General features: G+C 36.3%; 1 protein-coding gene across 2 annotated transcripts; it reads left to right on the forward strand.

The window, feature by feature from the left end:
* The first annotated feature begins 376 nt into the window (after nucleotides 1–376).
* On the forward strand, nucleotides 377–9,699 carry LOC113777473 (DDT domain-containing protein DDB_G0282237). Of its 2 annotated transcripts, none has more exons than XM_027322567.1 (11): nucleotides 377–621; nucleotides 914–1,052; nucleotides 1,178–1,350; nucleotides 5,725–6,158; nucleotides 6,283–6,334; nucleotides 7,141–7,487; nucleotides 7,642–8,078; nucleotides 8,219–8,384; nucleotides 8,618–8,779; nucleotides 8,852–8,940; nucleotides 9,298–9,699. In XM_027322567.1, exons 2-11 carry the CDS (start codon nucleotides 940–942, stop codon nucleotides 9,446–9,448), a joined length of 2,124 nt encoding a protein of 707 aa, XP_027178368.1. In that variant the 5' UTR covers nucleotides 377–621; nucleotides 914–939; the 3' UTR covers nucleotides 9,449–9,699. The 2 variants fall into 2 exon arrangements, with proteins under 2 accessions (XP_027178368.1, XP_027178369.1); XM_027322568.1 differs by having other exon boundaries at nucleotides 923–1,052.
* Nucleotides 9,700–14,512: the final 4,813 nt, after the last annotated feature.

Genomic DNA, 14,512 nt, shown 5'->3' on the forward strand with positions numbered 1-14,512 from the left:
TCTATTCTTTTTTCCGAAACGAAATCAAACCCACACACACAACAATACAAACAGACACGCAGGAATTAGCAGCAAACCGACCCGAAGGTAATCTAAGCGGGACCCACAAGACACAACCATCCAGCCAATTGGTATCAAGTTCTAATCTAATCTCAAGTTCTATTCCCTGTTCTTTTAAACCTCACACCTCTCATGGTAATAAAAAAAAAATTGGATAAAGTATATTTCGAGTTAAGGGCAACGTGTCGCTGGAAGCCAAATTCAGGGGAGCAAAGCGTAATTAAGCAATTAAAAAGCACAAAAGCGAATGCCATAAATGTCTTCCTAAAACGAGGGAAACTCGAAAACAGAGCCAAAGGGGGGAGAGAGGAGAGAGAAACAATTTGCGCTCATTGCCCCCCAAAATCTCTCTCCTCTCCAACACGTAAGTCAGAAACGCCCAAAACGGCAAAGCTTTACGCCACCGCCTCCTCCGCTTCCCCCTTTTCCCCCACTTGTCTTCATCTCAAACTCCGCCCCGTCTATATATATATATATGTATGTATGTATAAATCCATAATTCACTTCTCTGCTCTTTTGCTCTCGAGATTTTTCCATATTTCCATGGTTTCTACCTTTTCGGTAACTTTCTCCTTTCCTTTTTTTCGCTTTTTTTTTTATTTGCTAACTGTTGCTGTAAATATATTAAATTTCTGGCGGGAAGCGTTAAACTAGAGTAATTGAGTGATTTTTCTGATTTTTTGATTGGCATTTTCATCGTTAAGCATCAATGGCCTCGTTGTTTCAGTTTATTTTGTGGGTTTTTTTTGTTTATGATTGGGAGTCACATTGGACATGCATGTAAATAACTGAATTTTGATTTTGTGTCAGTATTTATATCTAGGGTTTTGAAATTGATCTGGGTTATTTCTAGGGTTTTCAGAATTGAGGGTGGAAAAAATGCCTTTGTTCAAAAGAAAACCATTCCCATGGACGGAAACGCCCACGGATTTGAAGCCTCAGGAGAATGTTTTTCAGGTCCGTTTTACTAAAGAGATCTTCAGAAGCTACAGGTAAAAACTAAATTGTTTTGGTGGTTATCAGAAAATTCATTTGATTGGGAATTTAAATGGTTTTTATTCTTGATTTGTTCATGCTGTTTTTGATGATTAATTTTCTTCTGTGATTGACTCTGCAGTGAGTATTTGAACCGGATAGACCTTTACCGGCGGAGGGTTTGGACATGCAAAGTCACTGGGAGGGGTAACTTGACCTATGAAGAGGCTTTGATCTGCGAGAGCAATGCCATTAAAAAAGTCCAACAAATCCCTAAAGAATTGATTTTCCCTGTGCTCTCTGATGTCCAATTCAGTAATTCTTTTAACTCTTGCTGCTGCTTTCTTTTTGTTTTTCTGAAAATAAATTATTAATGTTACTTCATTAAATGAAGTATTTGTTTGGAATGCTTGTTGTGGAGTGTAATGTGATGTTGTTTGTACATTAGGGTGCTTCCGATTATTGGCCTGGAAGTTGTAGTCAAGGTCTCATGTGGGTTTGTGCTTAATTGTTTCTCTCTTTTTTTTTTTTTTTTTTTTATACTTTTTATAAAATGATTGTACTCATTGGGTATATTGAGTGCATCTCTGTTGGAATGAAAAATTGTGAATGTTGTCCGGAACTGAAGTTTTTGCTAAAAGCTGGTGCTCTTAAATTTTCTATTAATGTTGAGGCTCATGATTAGCAATCGGGGTAATGGTTTCCTGATGTGGCTTGGCAGTTATTGAAAAACTGGCTAATGTGGAATGTTTGTTAGTTAGCTGACTATGATCAATTAGCAGTGAAACACTGGCTAATGTGGAATGTTTGTTAGTTAGCTGACTATGATCAATTAGCAGTTTAGCATAACTAGACAATTTCATGTTTACTAGATTTTTACTCCTAAATATCTTTGTTTGATATATGGAAATGTTGATTTGGAAATTAGTTTTTCCATTACAAGTACAGATGTTTAGTATTCTAGAATAGGTAACGATTACCAGTTCTTTCTTTCTGAAATAACTGCTGATATGGTTTGTTAGTTAGGAGTCTAGGTCTAGCTTAACTAGTTGTCTGCATGTGAGGATTATTAGAAATTTTACGAAACAACTTTAGCTTGTGTTAGGTAACGGAAGTTGGTGACCCTTGTAGAGCTTGCACGAAATGAACCTTCATGGAAGTTGTTCTGCCCTTTCTGAGATGCAAATGTCAAACCATTCAATTTATGCTACTCATGCACACCTAACAGCAGGCGTTGGTTACCTGAAACATTTTAAAAGCTGGTGTTGTAGTTGGACATGCTCAAGTAATTAGAGTCTGAATTAGGTATTGGACTTTGTAGATATGTTGAATACTAGTGATCGGGAGAGAATTTTGGTTCTTGTAAGAGGTTGGTGTACATCAACAGACCTTAGTAGTAGTAAGATTTGTGGGTGCTAAAAGGGATTATATGGAGCTCTCAGCATCACATTTCGAAGCAATTTCATCAGCGCTTACCAAGCTTTGTTAAGTGAAGATCAACTCCTTTCAAGCTTGTCTTAATGAAATACTTCAAATGAGGACATTGAAATGCTGCACATTGGCAGTCCCTCATATATCAGTTGAGCCCATGACTTGTCAAGAGAAACTGAGCAACAAATCAAACTCTGATAACAACCATCTGCTGCATTCCTCTTATTAAAAAGGGTTTGCTTCATTCAAACTTCTGCAGAAACAGAATCAATTTTTTTTAAATCTCCACCTAATTGTCTAAAGTATTGCCATAAATATTTTCACATGGATCCTTCACATTTAAATCCAGCAGCATTATTCCTGCCAAATAGTGAAAAGTAGTGCTTGACCAAGCAAATGTACCATTTCGCATGCTGGCATCTCTGAAAATTTTCCAACATTTTAAGTGCCAATGGTTGTATGCTGCATTAGGAGGCCAGATTTGATACCTGATTGGTTGATTGAATAAGGATGCCCTTTTCTGCGAGTGATTATTTATATCATAGTTTTGGTGGCCAAGATGTGTTTGCATTTTTATGTAATTATTTCTCTTGTATTGCTGTTGCTACTGTCTAGGTTGTGATTAAAGATGTCATCTTTGATGTTCCTAGGTATTCAGTGCTTCACCATTCACATTCCCTTCTTCTTTCTCCCCTTAGAGCTTGGTCACAGCAGATTGGTTTCTTTTCCTTCTTGCTTTGATGTCAAATTCACTTATCTAAAAGTAATTGTCAATGTATGTGAACTGTTACTTGAGTTCTTATTTTCATATTTGGGATAGTATTTCTGCATTGAACTTTATGACAAGCTTTTCTTAATTGTTTTCCCAATAAAGAAGTTAGTAATTTCCTTTGGTCCAATAGAACGTTGTTTTGCATGAGGATGGACTAGCTTTCCTTTCGTTCAGGACTTAAGTTTATCCAGATTTAAGAATTCATGTTTTGACTGTATAATCTGTCTAGGACTTGAGTTGCTGGCATTTCTCAAGTCCTAGTTTTACAATCAGTAACATGAATCATACCCACTGTTGTCTTCTCTGCGTTGCATTTTAATGTTGATATGGAGGCAAGTGCCAAATGCTGTCAATACTATTGGTCTGGATCATGACTATCATAATAAAATTATATAGTTTGCTAGGAGTGCAGGAATGTTTATCACTTCCTGATATACCTTTTAACAGTTTAAAGGGGAATATGTAGGTTGTTTGTATCGGAACTTTTTTGTCTACCCTGGGTAAGTATCATCACAAAGAAATGTTCCCAATGGTTATGACTTAGATATCATCCTTAAAGGTACTAGGAATAGGAAATCCATAAAACTCATATAATGGGGGTATAAGATGTAACTTCTGTAGTGTGTTTTAGCTTCAAAGTCAATATAAATATGATATCTTTATTTAGAGACCTACGATACACGCTACAGGTACATGAATAAATAATAGGAGAAAAAGATTTTATGGGATTGAGCATTGATAATTGAGAAATTTATATAACGCATGCAATTGCATATCACTTAAAGACCTATTGGTATGTGAAAATAATAGGGCTGATTGTTTAACCACATATCCCTATTAGAAGCAGAAGTGCTTTATTTGTTCTATTTGTACCCTGTGAAAATGTTCAATATGACTTGAGCTACAAATTTTTGCTTTATAGTCTTGTGCTTTTGAGCAGCCTGTTTGGTTCTTTGCTTACTGTGATTAACGTTGGCCATTTAGTGCCTTCAGTCTTTGCCTTGTTCTTTCACGAGTGGTTCTTCTCTCCTTTGTTGTTGAATTTGACTATTTATTTGTTCAGTTCATTAGTTTTTTCTTGGCAGCTAATTGATGTCTGATATAGAGTAAAGGCCTTGATCTATAACTTGGACTTAAGCTTTTAGGATTTCCAGTATCGTACTTGAGTTTTGGAGGTTGGACATTCAAGAAAATTCAAATTATTGTATTTTTCAATAAATTTTTAAGGCTAATATGCCACTTGGATGCTTGTCATTTTCATACGAATATTTAAAGCAATCTGTCTTTTATAAAATTGTCTTTACAGGATAGATTAGTCGGTTCAACTATGTAAAATATGGTGATTGAGATCATTGTGGCTACAGTAATGCAAATCTTGTTGGGAAAAGTTTCAAAATATTTGCTTGTTTCTCAAGTTTTGTGTGTTATAAATAAGTTTAGGTATGTTGGCTTTGTTTGGAAGTATTGAGTGAGGTATTTCCTGCTTTCCTCTTTTTAGATGTTTCATATATCTTTAGAAACATCATACTTTTTCCATATGGATCATTTTCTTCTGCTATGAACTTAATTATCTGAATAGCAACCAGCTCAACTTTACAAGCAAGTCCTGATAACTCAGTTGCCCATGTATTTGACGTTTTTAGCACCTTCAGTATTCTGTGAGACTCTATATGACCTTTCTGATCAAGTATGAGTTTTTGCTCCTGGCAATTTATTTTCTAAACCACTGTTCATGTTAACTGCCATTTCTTTTAATAGTTTTGACATCATTATGTTTTTTTCTTGCCTTTGTTCATACTTTGTGTACAACAGCATCAATTGGATCCTCCTTTTATTTTTTATTTTTATTTTTTGGTGTTTTAAACCTGCTGAAGGCTAGGGCCATAGTATCTTTTTTTCGGTCAGTGTTATGATTTGAACATGTACTCAGAAATCTAATTTTTTATTCCTTGAAAATTCATGTCTGTAAAGGCATTTATATGTTATTTGACGTGAAAAGTTAACTTCATTATGTTGTTTCCATGGTTTAAACTTAAAATATTTTGTTTGAGATGGCAACTAAATGCTCATTCAAGTTAATGTGAGGACATATATTTGACGCATTCAAAGTCATTCTGGGCATGGAAGAAAAGGGCTATACTTAAGAGACAGCCAGAGTGGAATCTAGAACTCTTGGAACTTTACAATTATGACTATGATCACATTGAAATTTCTGATGTGTGGATAATGGAACATGTTAAATTCACAGTAGATTGGATCAAATTACTCAGCAAAGGGATCACCTTTTGTGCAAACTTTCTAGCCTCTTATTAGAAAATACTTGGTAGAGTTTCCATAACGTTAAAAATGTCTGTTAGGCAATTGATTTTTTTTTTTTTTTTGGGTTTTATGAAGTGCTTTTGCCTCTTTGCCAGCCTGGGATTTTTTGGTCTTTTGTTCACTTGATGGAAATGAGATTCAGCTGAAGAGCTATTTGTCTTTGGCAGGTATGCTTACGCTAAAAGATCTTGTCAATTCTATTGCTGAGAAATTCCAGGGACAGCTTTTAGAGGGCAGTGAATTGTATGGAATGAAGAACAATCATGTCACTCCTTGTAAAATCATAAAAATTCTAGAGGAAGATAATAAGACCAAATTTGAAGTTGCATGGCTTGAAAAAGATAAAAAAGTTCCTATAAATGCTTTAGTCAGCGCAGAAGATTTGATTACAAAACTACCTTTTACTAGAGGAACCCTTAAGTCTTTTATTAAGGAGTCCACATATCGAAGTGGCCCTTGGGTTTTACATGATAAGCTGGCCAAAAAGCACGGGATCTCAACTGATCCTCCACAGGAGCTAAAAGGAATAATATCCTTGCGCGATGGAGTTGTGGTATGCAGTAGGAAGAGAAAAAAAGTTGAAGATGAGCATGGTGCTCAGGTAACTGATGTGGTTCCATTTCGAAAAGAAATACATAAGCTTGTATTCCCCCTTGCATTCGTATTCCTTTTTGATGAACTATAAAATCGCATATTCCTTTTTCTTTTCTGATTTTGTTCTAAAGGCAAAGAGTGGCGAGTCTGTGGCCATCACGTCTGTGGAAAATGCTGATGGAGGTATGTTAGAACTATAATTTACTTTCGGAGTGAATGCCATAGCCTTTTGAACTGAATTGCAGAACGTACTCTTTTTTCTGTTTCTTTGCCTTTTTTGAGCTAGATGTTGGACTTTTAGTCACCTATATAGATATTTTAGTTTGCTACGGTGGCTTATTTGGTATTCTCTTCTTTTATATTTCCTTCTTGGTCTTCATCTATTGTCTACTGACTTTGTGCACATGCCCTGAATGAGTTGCTATTGTCTTGTGGAAAGCTCCACTTATGAATTGATAGGGGGTTGGGGATATGTTTCAGGTGGTGATTTCATATCTTAACATGACTGTTTGGATTCAATTCTCTCATCCAACCTTTGAAAGTGTCCATATCGTGGTCCTATTTGGACAGTGTACTGCACATCTGTTTGGGGATTAGATTAGATTGCCTAATAAAATAAATTAGTATCATATTAATTGGTAGTAATCATCTCCATATGTTTTGTCAGATGCATTATATCTGGTGAATTTTGTTTAATGGTCACAACTCAGAAATCTAAATTTCTGGGATTCAGTCTAACCTGTAGAGCTTATGTGGTCAATGGCCTTGCCCTCTTATACCTTTTATAGAAGTTGAATACAATGTATGGGGAGTTTAATGGTTCTTAACTCATGAGGTTCATTTGAATTTACCTTTTGTTTCATACTTACCTTTTTCTGTTTGGATTTTGTTACATTTTGCTTTGTTCTGTGCTTGATATATTCTTTGCTGGAGCTTTTATTGTTGTCTATCTCATTATGTCTATCTTATATTTATGTTGTCCCATGCAGAGTACAAGAAGCCTAAAAAACAGCACATCAGATATCCTATTGATGATCTACTAGTGGGTCTGGCTGGGGACGATCACAAGTTGACTGAACGACCTTCCCCTTGCAGAGATTTTAGTGTTCCAATGGGTTGTGTTGGGGATCTTTTGATGGTGTGGGATTTTTGTACTTCATTTGGCAGGCTATTGCACTTGTCACCTTTTTCTCTTGAAGATTTTGAAGGTGCGCTTGGCCACAAGGACAGCAATGTGGTACTTCTTGTTGAATGCCATTCAGCTCTTCTTCGCTTGCTCATGAAAGATAATGGGAAGTTTTCCTTGTCTGTACAGAATAGGAAACGGAAGCCAAAGGTTAAGCCCTCAATTGTTGATATTGTTACTACTATAGTTGCTCCCTTTGGATAGAAAATGAGACTGGACCTTTGTAATTTCTGAATCCTTGATTTTTTGATTTATTGAAGATGCTTTATTGTTGCTGATCTCCTGTAACTCGTCCACATTTCAGATCACTTTAATCACTTGGACAGAGTATTTGTGCGATTTTCTGGAAATGATCGGTGTTCTTGAACTATGTAGTCACATCACAATGATTAAGCGGGGCCACTATGGGCTTCTGGACATTCATATTAAGTTGGGTATATTGAAGGAACTGCTTGCTCAAGCCCTTGAAACAAATCTGTTGAGGACAAAGTTGGATGAGAATTATGATCAGCGACAGGCATTTGCTGCGATGAAAAGGGAAAAAGCTATTGAGGAAGGTAAAAAGAGAAGAGAAGAGAAAAGACGTCTGAAGGGAGAATCTGAGGCCAAGGAATTGACAGGGACTGGTTCCAGTGATACTGCAAACGATTCGGTTGAACCGGTGGAAGTCAATCCTGCTGAAGAGAATGGTAATGTTTTAAAGAAGCTGGACAAAACCGTCAAAAGTCCATCAGAGAACAGGTTTGATTTTGAATGTTATGTGTTATTGGACTTCTTCAGATCATACTGTTGGATGGATCATGATGTCTTTTTTCAATTTGTAATTGTTTCCCTGTCTCTTTTAGCATCACTTTATTGTGTTCCCTCCAAATGCATGACAGTGAGGAGGAACAAACAGCTCATGCTCCAAAGAAGAATGCTAAGAATCAAAAGGCAGATTTGAAAGCCATTCCAAATGGCACCAATGACTCGACAAAGAGGAAAATTCATAAAATGATGAAGAAGGATATAAAAGAGACAATAGAAAAGAAGAGCAAAGAACAGAGGGTAAATTTACACTCTCTATCAATGCTGTATATGTATCACTCTACCTACATTTGCTTTGTTATGACAAAAACATATACCTATTTTCTTTCTTTTCTCTAGAATTTTCTCTACAGATGTTTAACTACCTTCTTGCATCTGTTCCTTCTATCCTTTGTGCAAGGACAATGTTGAAATGAGATATGATAACTATATTGCCACACTTATATTATTATTCTGTACTTCTATTGTTGCAGAAAGAATATCTAGAGCGGGAGATAGAGAAAAGGTTTATACGCCATTCTCCTTTGGGCAAAGATAGAGATTATAACAGATATTGGTTTTTCCGACGTGATGGAAGAATATTTATTGAGAACTCTGACTCCACACAGTGGGGTTATTACAGCTGCAAGGAAGAGGTAATATCGAGAAACCGTTGTGATTTCAATTTATCCTTCTGTTATGATTCTGACTGCTCCTCACAATGTCAGCTGGATGCTTTTATGGGCTCACTGAATCCAAAGGGTGTTAGAGAATGGGCTCTTAAGAAGCAATTGCAGAAGCACTATGATAAAATTTGGTATGTTAAGTTTTTATTTAGCAAGTTCATCTCTTTTTTTTTTTCTTTTTTTTTTTCAATGATACTACTGAATGTCCCTTTTGGTTATATAACGAAGGTGAAGGTGAAAAAAGTAGGCTCTAGTAAAATCTTGTTAAGCTTATCTTATCTTTAGACGGTTCTAATCTGAACTTAAGAACTTCAACTGCTACTTTCTTCCATGCATATATATTGACCTAGCAAGGGTTTTTTCCCCCCTGCAAAATTTCTTTTTAAGCCCGTCAAGATGGATTGCTCGTGTGCATACCTGGTTGGCTACACCTGCATAATCTGTAGCAATCGAATTGATTACTGAAATCTTGTTATTGGAATTTTCAGCTCTGAACTTCTGAAGAGATCAAAGGATTTAGCTCAGAAGATTGCAATGGAAGAGGCTGTGCTTCGTAGGTCTACTCGAGTTCGTGCTCCTCCTAGGGACAACCCAGCTCTTGCCTTCCTTAAGTATGAAAACAAGTGGAAGGAAGACTGACTGCCGTTTGGACAGATTGATACATGAGCTAGCTGAACTAGTGTAGTTAATTGCCACAGGGTATAGAATTTTTTTTCCCTTGCAGGTACTGCCTGTTCATTCTTTCATTTGCAGGAAGATTTTTGGGGTATAGGGGGCCCTGATGGGATGAATTTTTGACTTTTGAGATCAGCCCTGTGATGGTGGCCCTCGTGTAATTGCACTTCAATTGCTGTAAATGATATTAGAGCCTGTTCAATTGAAATTTCATATTGATGTTACACTTGCGTCTCCTCCTTTGTATAAACCCGCAGGAAAAAGGTGAGGAGGGAAAGTGGAACGGAAACAAAAAAGTCCATGTAGTGTAGAAAAAGATGACAAGTATTCTATGAAAGCACCAAGGCTTTTACAACTGAAGAACGGAACAGCATGGCATAAATTTATAGTTTCTTCCAATTTCCCTTCCTCATCTAAGCGGCATCAGAACCTATTGATTGGTGGTAGAGGGACTAGGGGCTTTTGCAATTACTAGTCTTAATTGCACCATCCAGTATGTGCAGAGTCTATGGGTTGGTGGTGGAGGGATTGGAGGCTTTTGCAAATTGCTTGTTTTAATTGCACCGTATAATGGACGCACTAATGTAACATGTAGATACAATAAATTATATATAAGGAGAAACCAATGCATGAAAGAGAACAAATTTTACTATTTTTCCTATTAGTCAATCCTATGTCGATCCCGCAATTCATACATTCAAATAGATGTGTATGTAGACATGCATACACAATATATTCATATGTATATATAAATTTGCACATATATACATGTATACAACATACATACATAGACAATTTGTGTACACACATATATTCTTAAATTGGCATAAAACATCATTTAACTTACAGAAAAGCAACATTATGAGGATCCAAAAATTATTTTTATATTTTGTATTCCCAAAAATTATTATTTTTATATTTTGTATTTTAATCTACTTGTCTTGAATTTTTGGTTAATTTAATGGTTGAGTTATGATTTTATTTCCTATTGTTTCATTCAATTTGTTGCATGTTGAGTTCATAGTGCGTTATACAAGTGTGATCAATTAGTGAAGTGCGTGCAATAAATTTGGTGAATTAGAGGGAGTTTTGTACAGAAAGATTTTTGTTAATAGAGGTGTTAAGATATCATTGGAAGAGGATTAGATATTAGTGAATGAAAGACAACTAAATAAGGATTTCATCTTGTGATGCCAAGTGTCAACCATCTAGTTAGTTTTGACCAAGACTAAGTTCTCTTCTTAACTTCACCAAGCTTCCATTCATTACTATTTCTTTTCTTTTCCTTCTTGGTTGGACGAAATTTGAGAGAGAAAAAGAGAGAAAAACAACAAACTTCAAACCTTGATTCCTTGCCTATTTAGTGAAAAATCCAAAGAAAAACCCTAATCCACTCCATAAAAACCTTGAATTAAGCTTGGAAGGAAGCTATTGGAGGAGTTCTTGGAGAAATGACTTCTTGTTTCATTTCCAACCTTAGTCTTGTGTGGAAGGAGGAAACAATTGCTAGAAAACCTAGTTTTCTCTTCTTATACTTGAGTGTACTTGATATATGGATGATAGGAGTCAAAAGGGAGGAATTTTATGGAGGATTTTAGTTGTTTGCAAGTTGTTTTCTTGATAGTTTGTTGCTGGAAAATTGTCAGCTTTATGTGTTTGGTTTAATTATTAGTTTACAAGCTTTATATATGGATTTTGGTGGATTTCTTTGTTAATAATCATGCTATATGCCTCTTTATATGATAAAGAAGAAGGATTAGGTACGTTGCATGAAAACCTTAGTAGCTTTGATGGAGAAATTTATGGTGAGTTTGATGTATGCTTCTATGTGGAAATATTAGTCATTTTTATGGTGATTTTGGCAAGGTTTTTGTTTAAGGTACTTGTTAAACCTTAATTTTCAAATGTATGTTGAACTTGAGCCAAGGAAGTGAGATTTTGTTAAGAAAAGTTTTATTTTCTCAAGTTGTTAGCAATCTAGAAATTTTCGCAGGAAGGTTTACGCAGTTTTGGGAAATTGGCTATAATTTCGTATAGAAAAATCAGAATTGAGTTCTGTTTGTTGCGTTTGAAACTAGACTTAGAGGGCTTTCTAACAGTATAAAATTTGGGTTGTGGTTCATTTTATATATACACTAGAAAATCAACAAAGTTGACTGAAAATTTTGCCCAGCATAAGTAAAAACTGGTATGTTGCAGTAGATTGCGGCTCAATTTGGACCAATTTATGAACTGAATCTCTTTGAGGTGTCTTCTAAAGATTGTTAGTGCTTCGAGTCTAGTTTTTAATGGGGTAAGTTGTATAATTTTTTGACATTTATAATTCAAGTTATGATTTTTCAAAGGAATGATGATTGCTGGAATTTTTGTTAGAACTCGTGGGAGAGAAGTTGAGATGTTTCCAACTTTACATCTAAAACTTTGGCTGTAAATTGGCATATCTTGACTCCGTATATCTTAAAACACTTCAATCTTAGCAAGCATGTGAGTTTTTATGGTGAAAATCTTGACTTATGTGGGTGGAATTCTTGTTTGGAGGAATCGCAGGGCTGCTGGAAAATTTGCAGCTTAACCAATGATGAATCTTCTAGCTTGACCTGGGTATTTTGATGGAAATTGACTAAAGGATCATGTTATATATCTTGTGTATGCTGTACTTATGGTTGTATGAAAGTTTGCTTAGGTGAGAATTCGATCAATGGGATTGAATTGAGGATAAAATGACTGATGAACTATATACTAACTTGATAACCGGTCCGATGGAGCATTAGCTGTGTACCCTGCTGTGTTTAGCCTTAAAGTCCTTTCATTTGCGAGTCTTTTGGATTCAATCATATTCATATCACTTGCTAGAATCTTAAACTACAATGGCGCGTTGAATTGGAGTGAATCTAATAGCTTAAAAAGGTGAACCACCTTGGTTTCTTCACTATTTTGTTGTTGGAAATTTCTAGCAATGAAATGAAATGTGGAATTCTTTGGTTGCTCATATTTCTTGGGTCCAAATGCTTTCCTTTCGCTCCAAAACCATACTTGAATCATTACCCTAGTATGTACTTGGATTTTCCTTGAATTGCACTTTCAAATTTGTCTTTGAACCCTTGTGTTTTGAGAGACCAACTTGGATAGGTGTATGGTCCATAGTTGAGTCTAAAATGTGAATTTCGTTCGCCTAAGTTTTGGATAGTTGGACCATAAATATCTTTTATCTTGGTGGCTCTTAGGGTTTGACGGTGAATACGAGAGCCACTCAGAGACGAGCGTTTAACATGCTCGGCTTTGAACTGGTGAGTGTTTCAATTGCATGTTCCATGCTACTTGTTGCTAAAATTGCTAGGCACTTGATTTGTCATTTCTTAAGCGAGTGTGTACTTTATCGCACTTGACCTAACTCGACTAAACTTTTGATATCTTGTTCATGCATGTACAAGCAATTTGATTTACAAGTGACTTGTATCTTGACTTGAAATACTTGATCTTGCGTGCGGACTTGCATGTACATGTGTATAATTGTAGATCGGATGTATATCTTCTTGCAGGGTTGAACTAGGCCCTTGGACCCTTATCCAAGACGTCGGGTAAGTGGGAACTTGGGTTACTCATGCGTATGTGTGAATGTAGGTTGGTAACGGCTGAACTGAGCCATTGTTGGACCTCTTGCTTGAGACCAGCCTTAGAGCAGTCGAGTAAGTTGGGCAACCTTGGGTAAAGGACGAAATTCCTAACCTGTTTACTCGTGACTTGAATTCATGACTTGAACTCGTGACATGCTTGAATACGGAGCGTTAGGTGACAGCTAATGTCTCCAATCTTTACTTGCGTAAGCGTTGGGTCACAGCCAACGACTCCACTCGTGAATACTTGAATACTTGGGGTTTTAACCCCAAATCATGAATACTTGAATACTTGGGGCTGTAAGCCCATCCCATGGTTGGTTGGTCGAATCAAGCCGGTAAAGAGTTTGGTCAAGGAGATTAATAAACCATGGGTACTTGATTGGCGTTCGGGCCCGGTAGGGGGATGATTGGTGGACGGAGATCGACGTTTAGTGGTGATCTATGGACATTATAATTTCATGGTTGACGGAGAGTCAATGGACCCTGGACAAGTTACCGTGATACCTGCTCCTGAGAGTAGACTATATCCTTTGATATGAATGTGATATTTACTGTACATTATTGCATGATCTATCTGATTACCTGTTTCGATATATATTATATCATGCCTACTAGTTTACTTGCATATTTTCTTGGAATCTCACTGGGTTTCTAGCTTATTCCATAAATTTGTTTTCCCTATAGGGGTGAAAACGTGAGAGTGGGTACTGGAGAAGGCATAGTCTTTATCCAAGATTTGTTAGTTGCTCACGTAGGCATTCCTAAACTCTTTAGCGGGTTTGTTTGGTTTTATTTTGTAAGTTTAACCCATCAGCTATATTTAGGGATTGTATGGGCATTTGATGTCCACGATTATATATGTCTAGAGTTGTAATTGATATTGTCCTTATTATTGATGTTGTTTCTTTGTAAATTTCATAACGGCATGAGTGAGTCCTGGCGAGAGTTAGGCAGACGGTCCGCCAAACCCTTGAGTACGTCCTAGGAGAAGGTGGGATCGTCACAAACATTGAATGGCAAAAATTGACAGATTGCCACTAGTACACTACTTAGATGAGTTGAGTGGTTGTTTTGAAACAAAAGAGAGCACAATAGTCTATAGTACGGCTGCAAACGAGTTGAGTGTCAGGAATAAACTTGAGAGAAGGAATTAAGAAAGGGAAGAAGAAAGCAAGAATAGATCTCAGTTGAGGAAATGAGAGAAAAATGGGAGAGTTTATTTAGAAATTTCTTGAATGAATTCTTACATAACTGCTTTTCCTCCTCTTCTTGAATGTTTCTTTGTTTTTTTTTACCACAAGAATCTGCAATAGCCAAAATTACCAAAACTACGTCGCTTAACTAATAACAAAAATTCATGACAAATCGCTCCCCTTCAAACTATGCTTGTTCTCAAGGATGGAAATAAGGA

This window comes from Coffea eugenioides, chromosome 7, assembly GCF_003713205.1.
Source record: "Coffea eugenioides isolate CCC68of chromosome 7, Ceug_1.0, whole genome shotgun sequence".
Classification (NCBI taxonomy): Eukaryota; Viridiplantae; Streptophyta; class Magnoliopsida; order Gentianales; family Rubiaceae; genus Coffea; species Coffea eugenioides.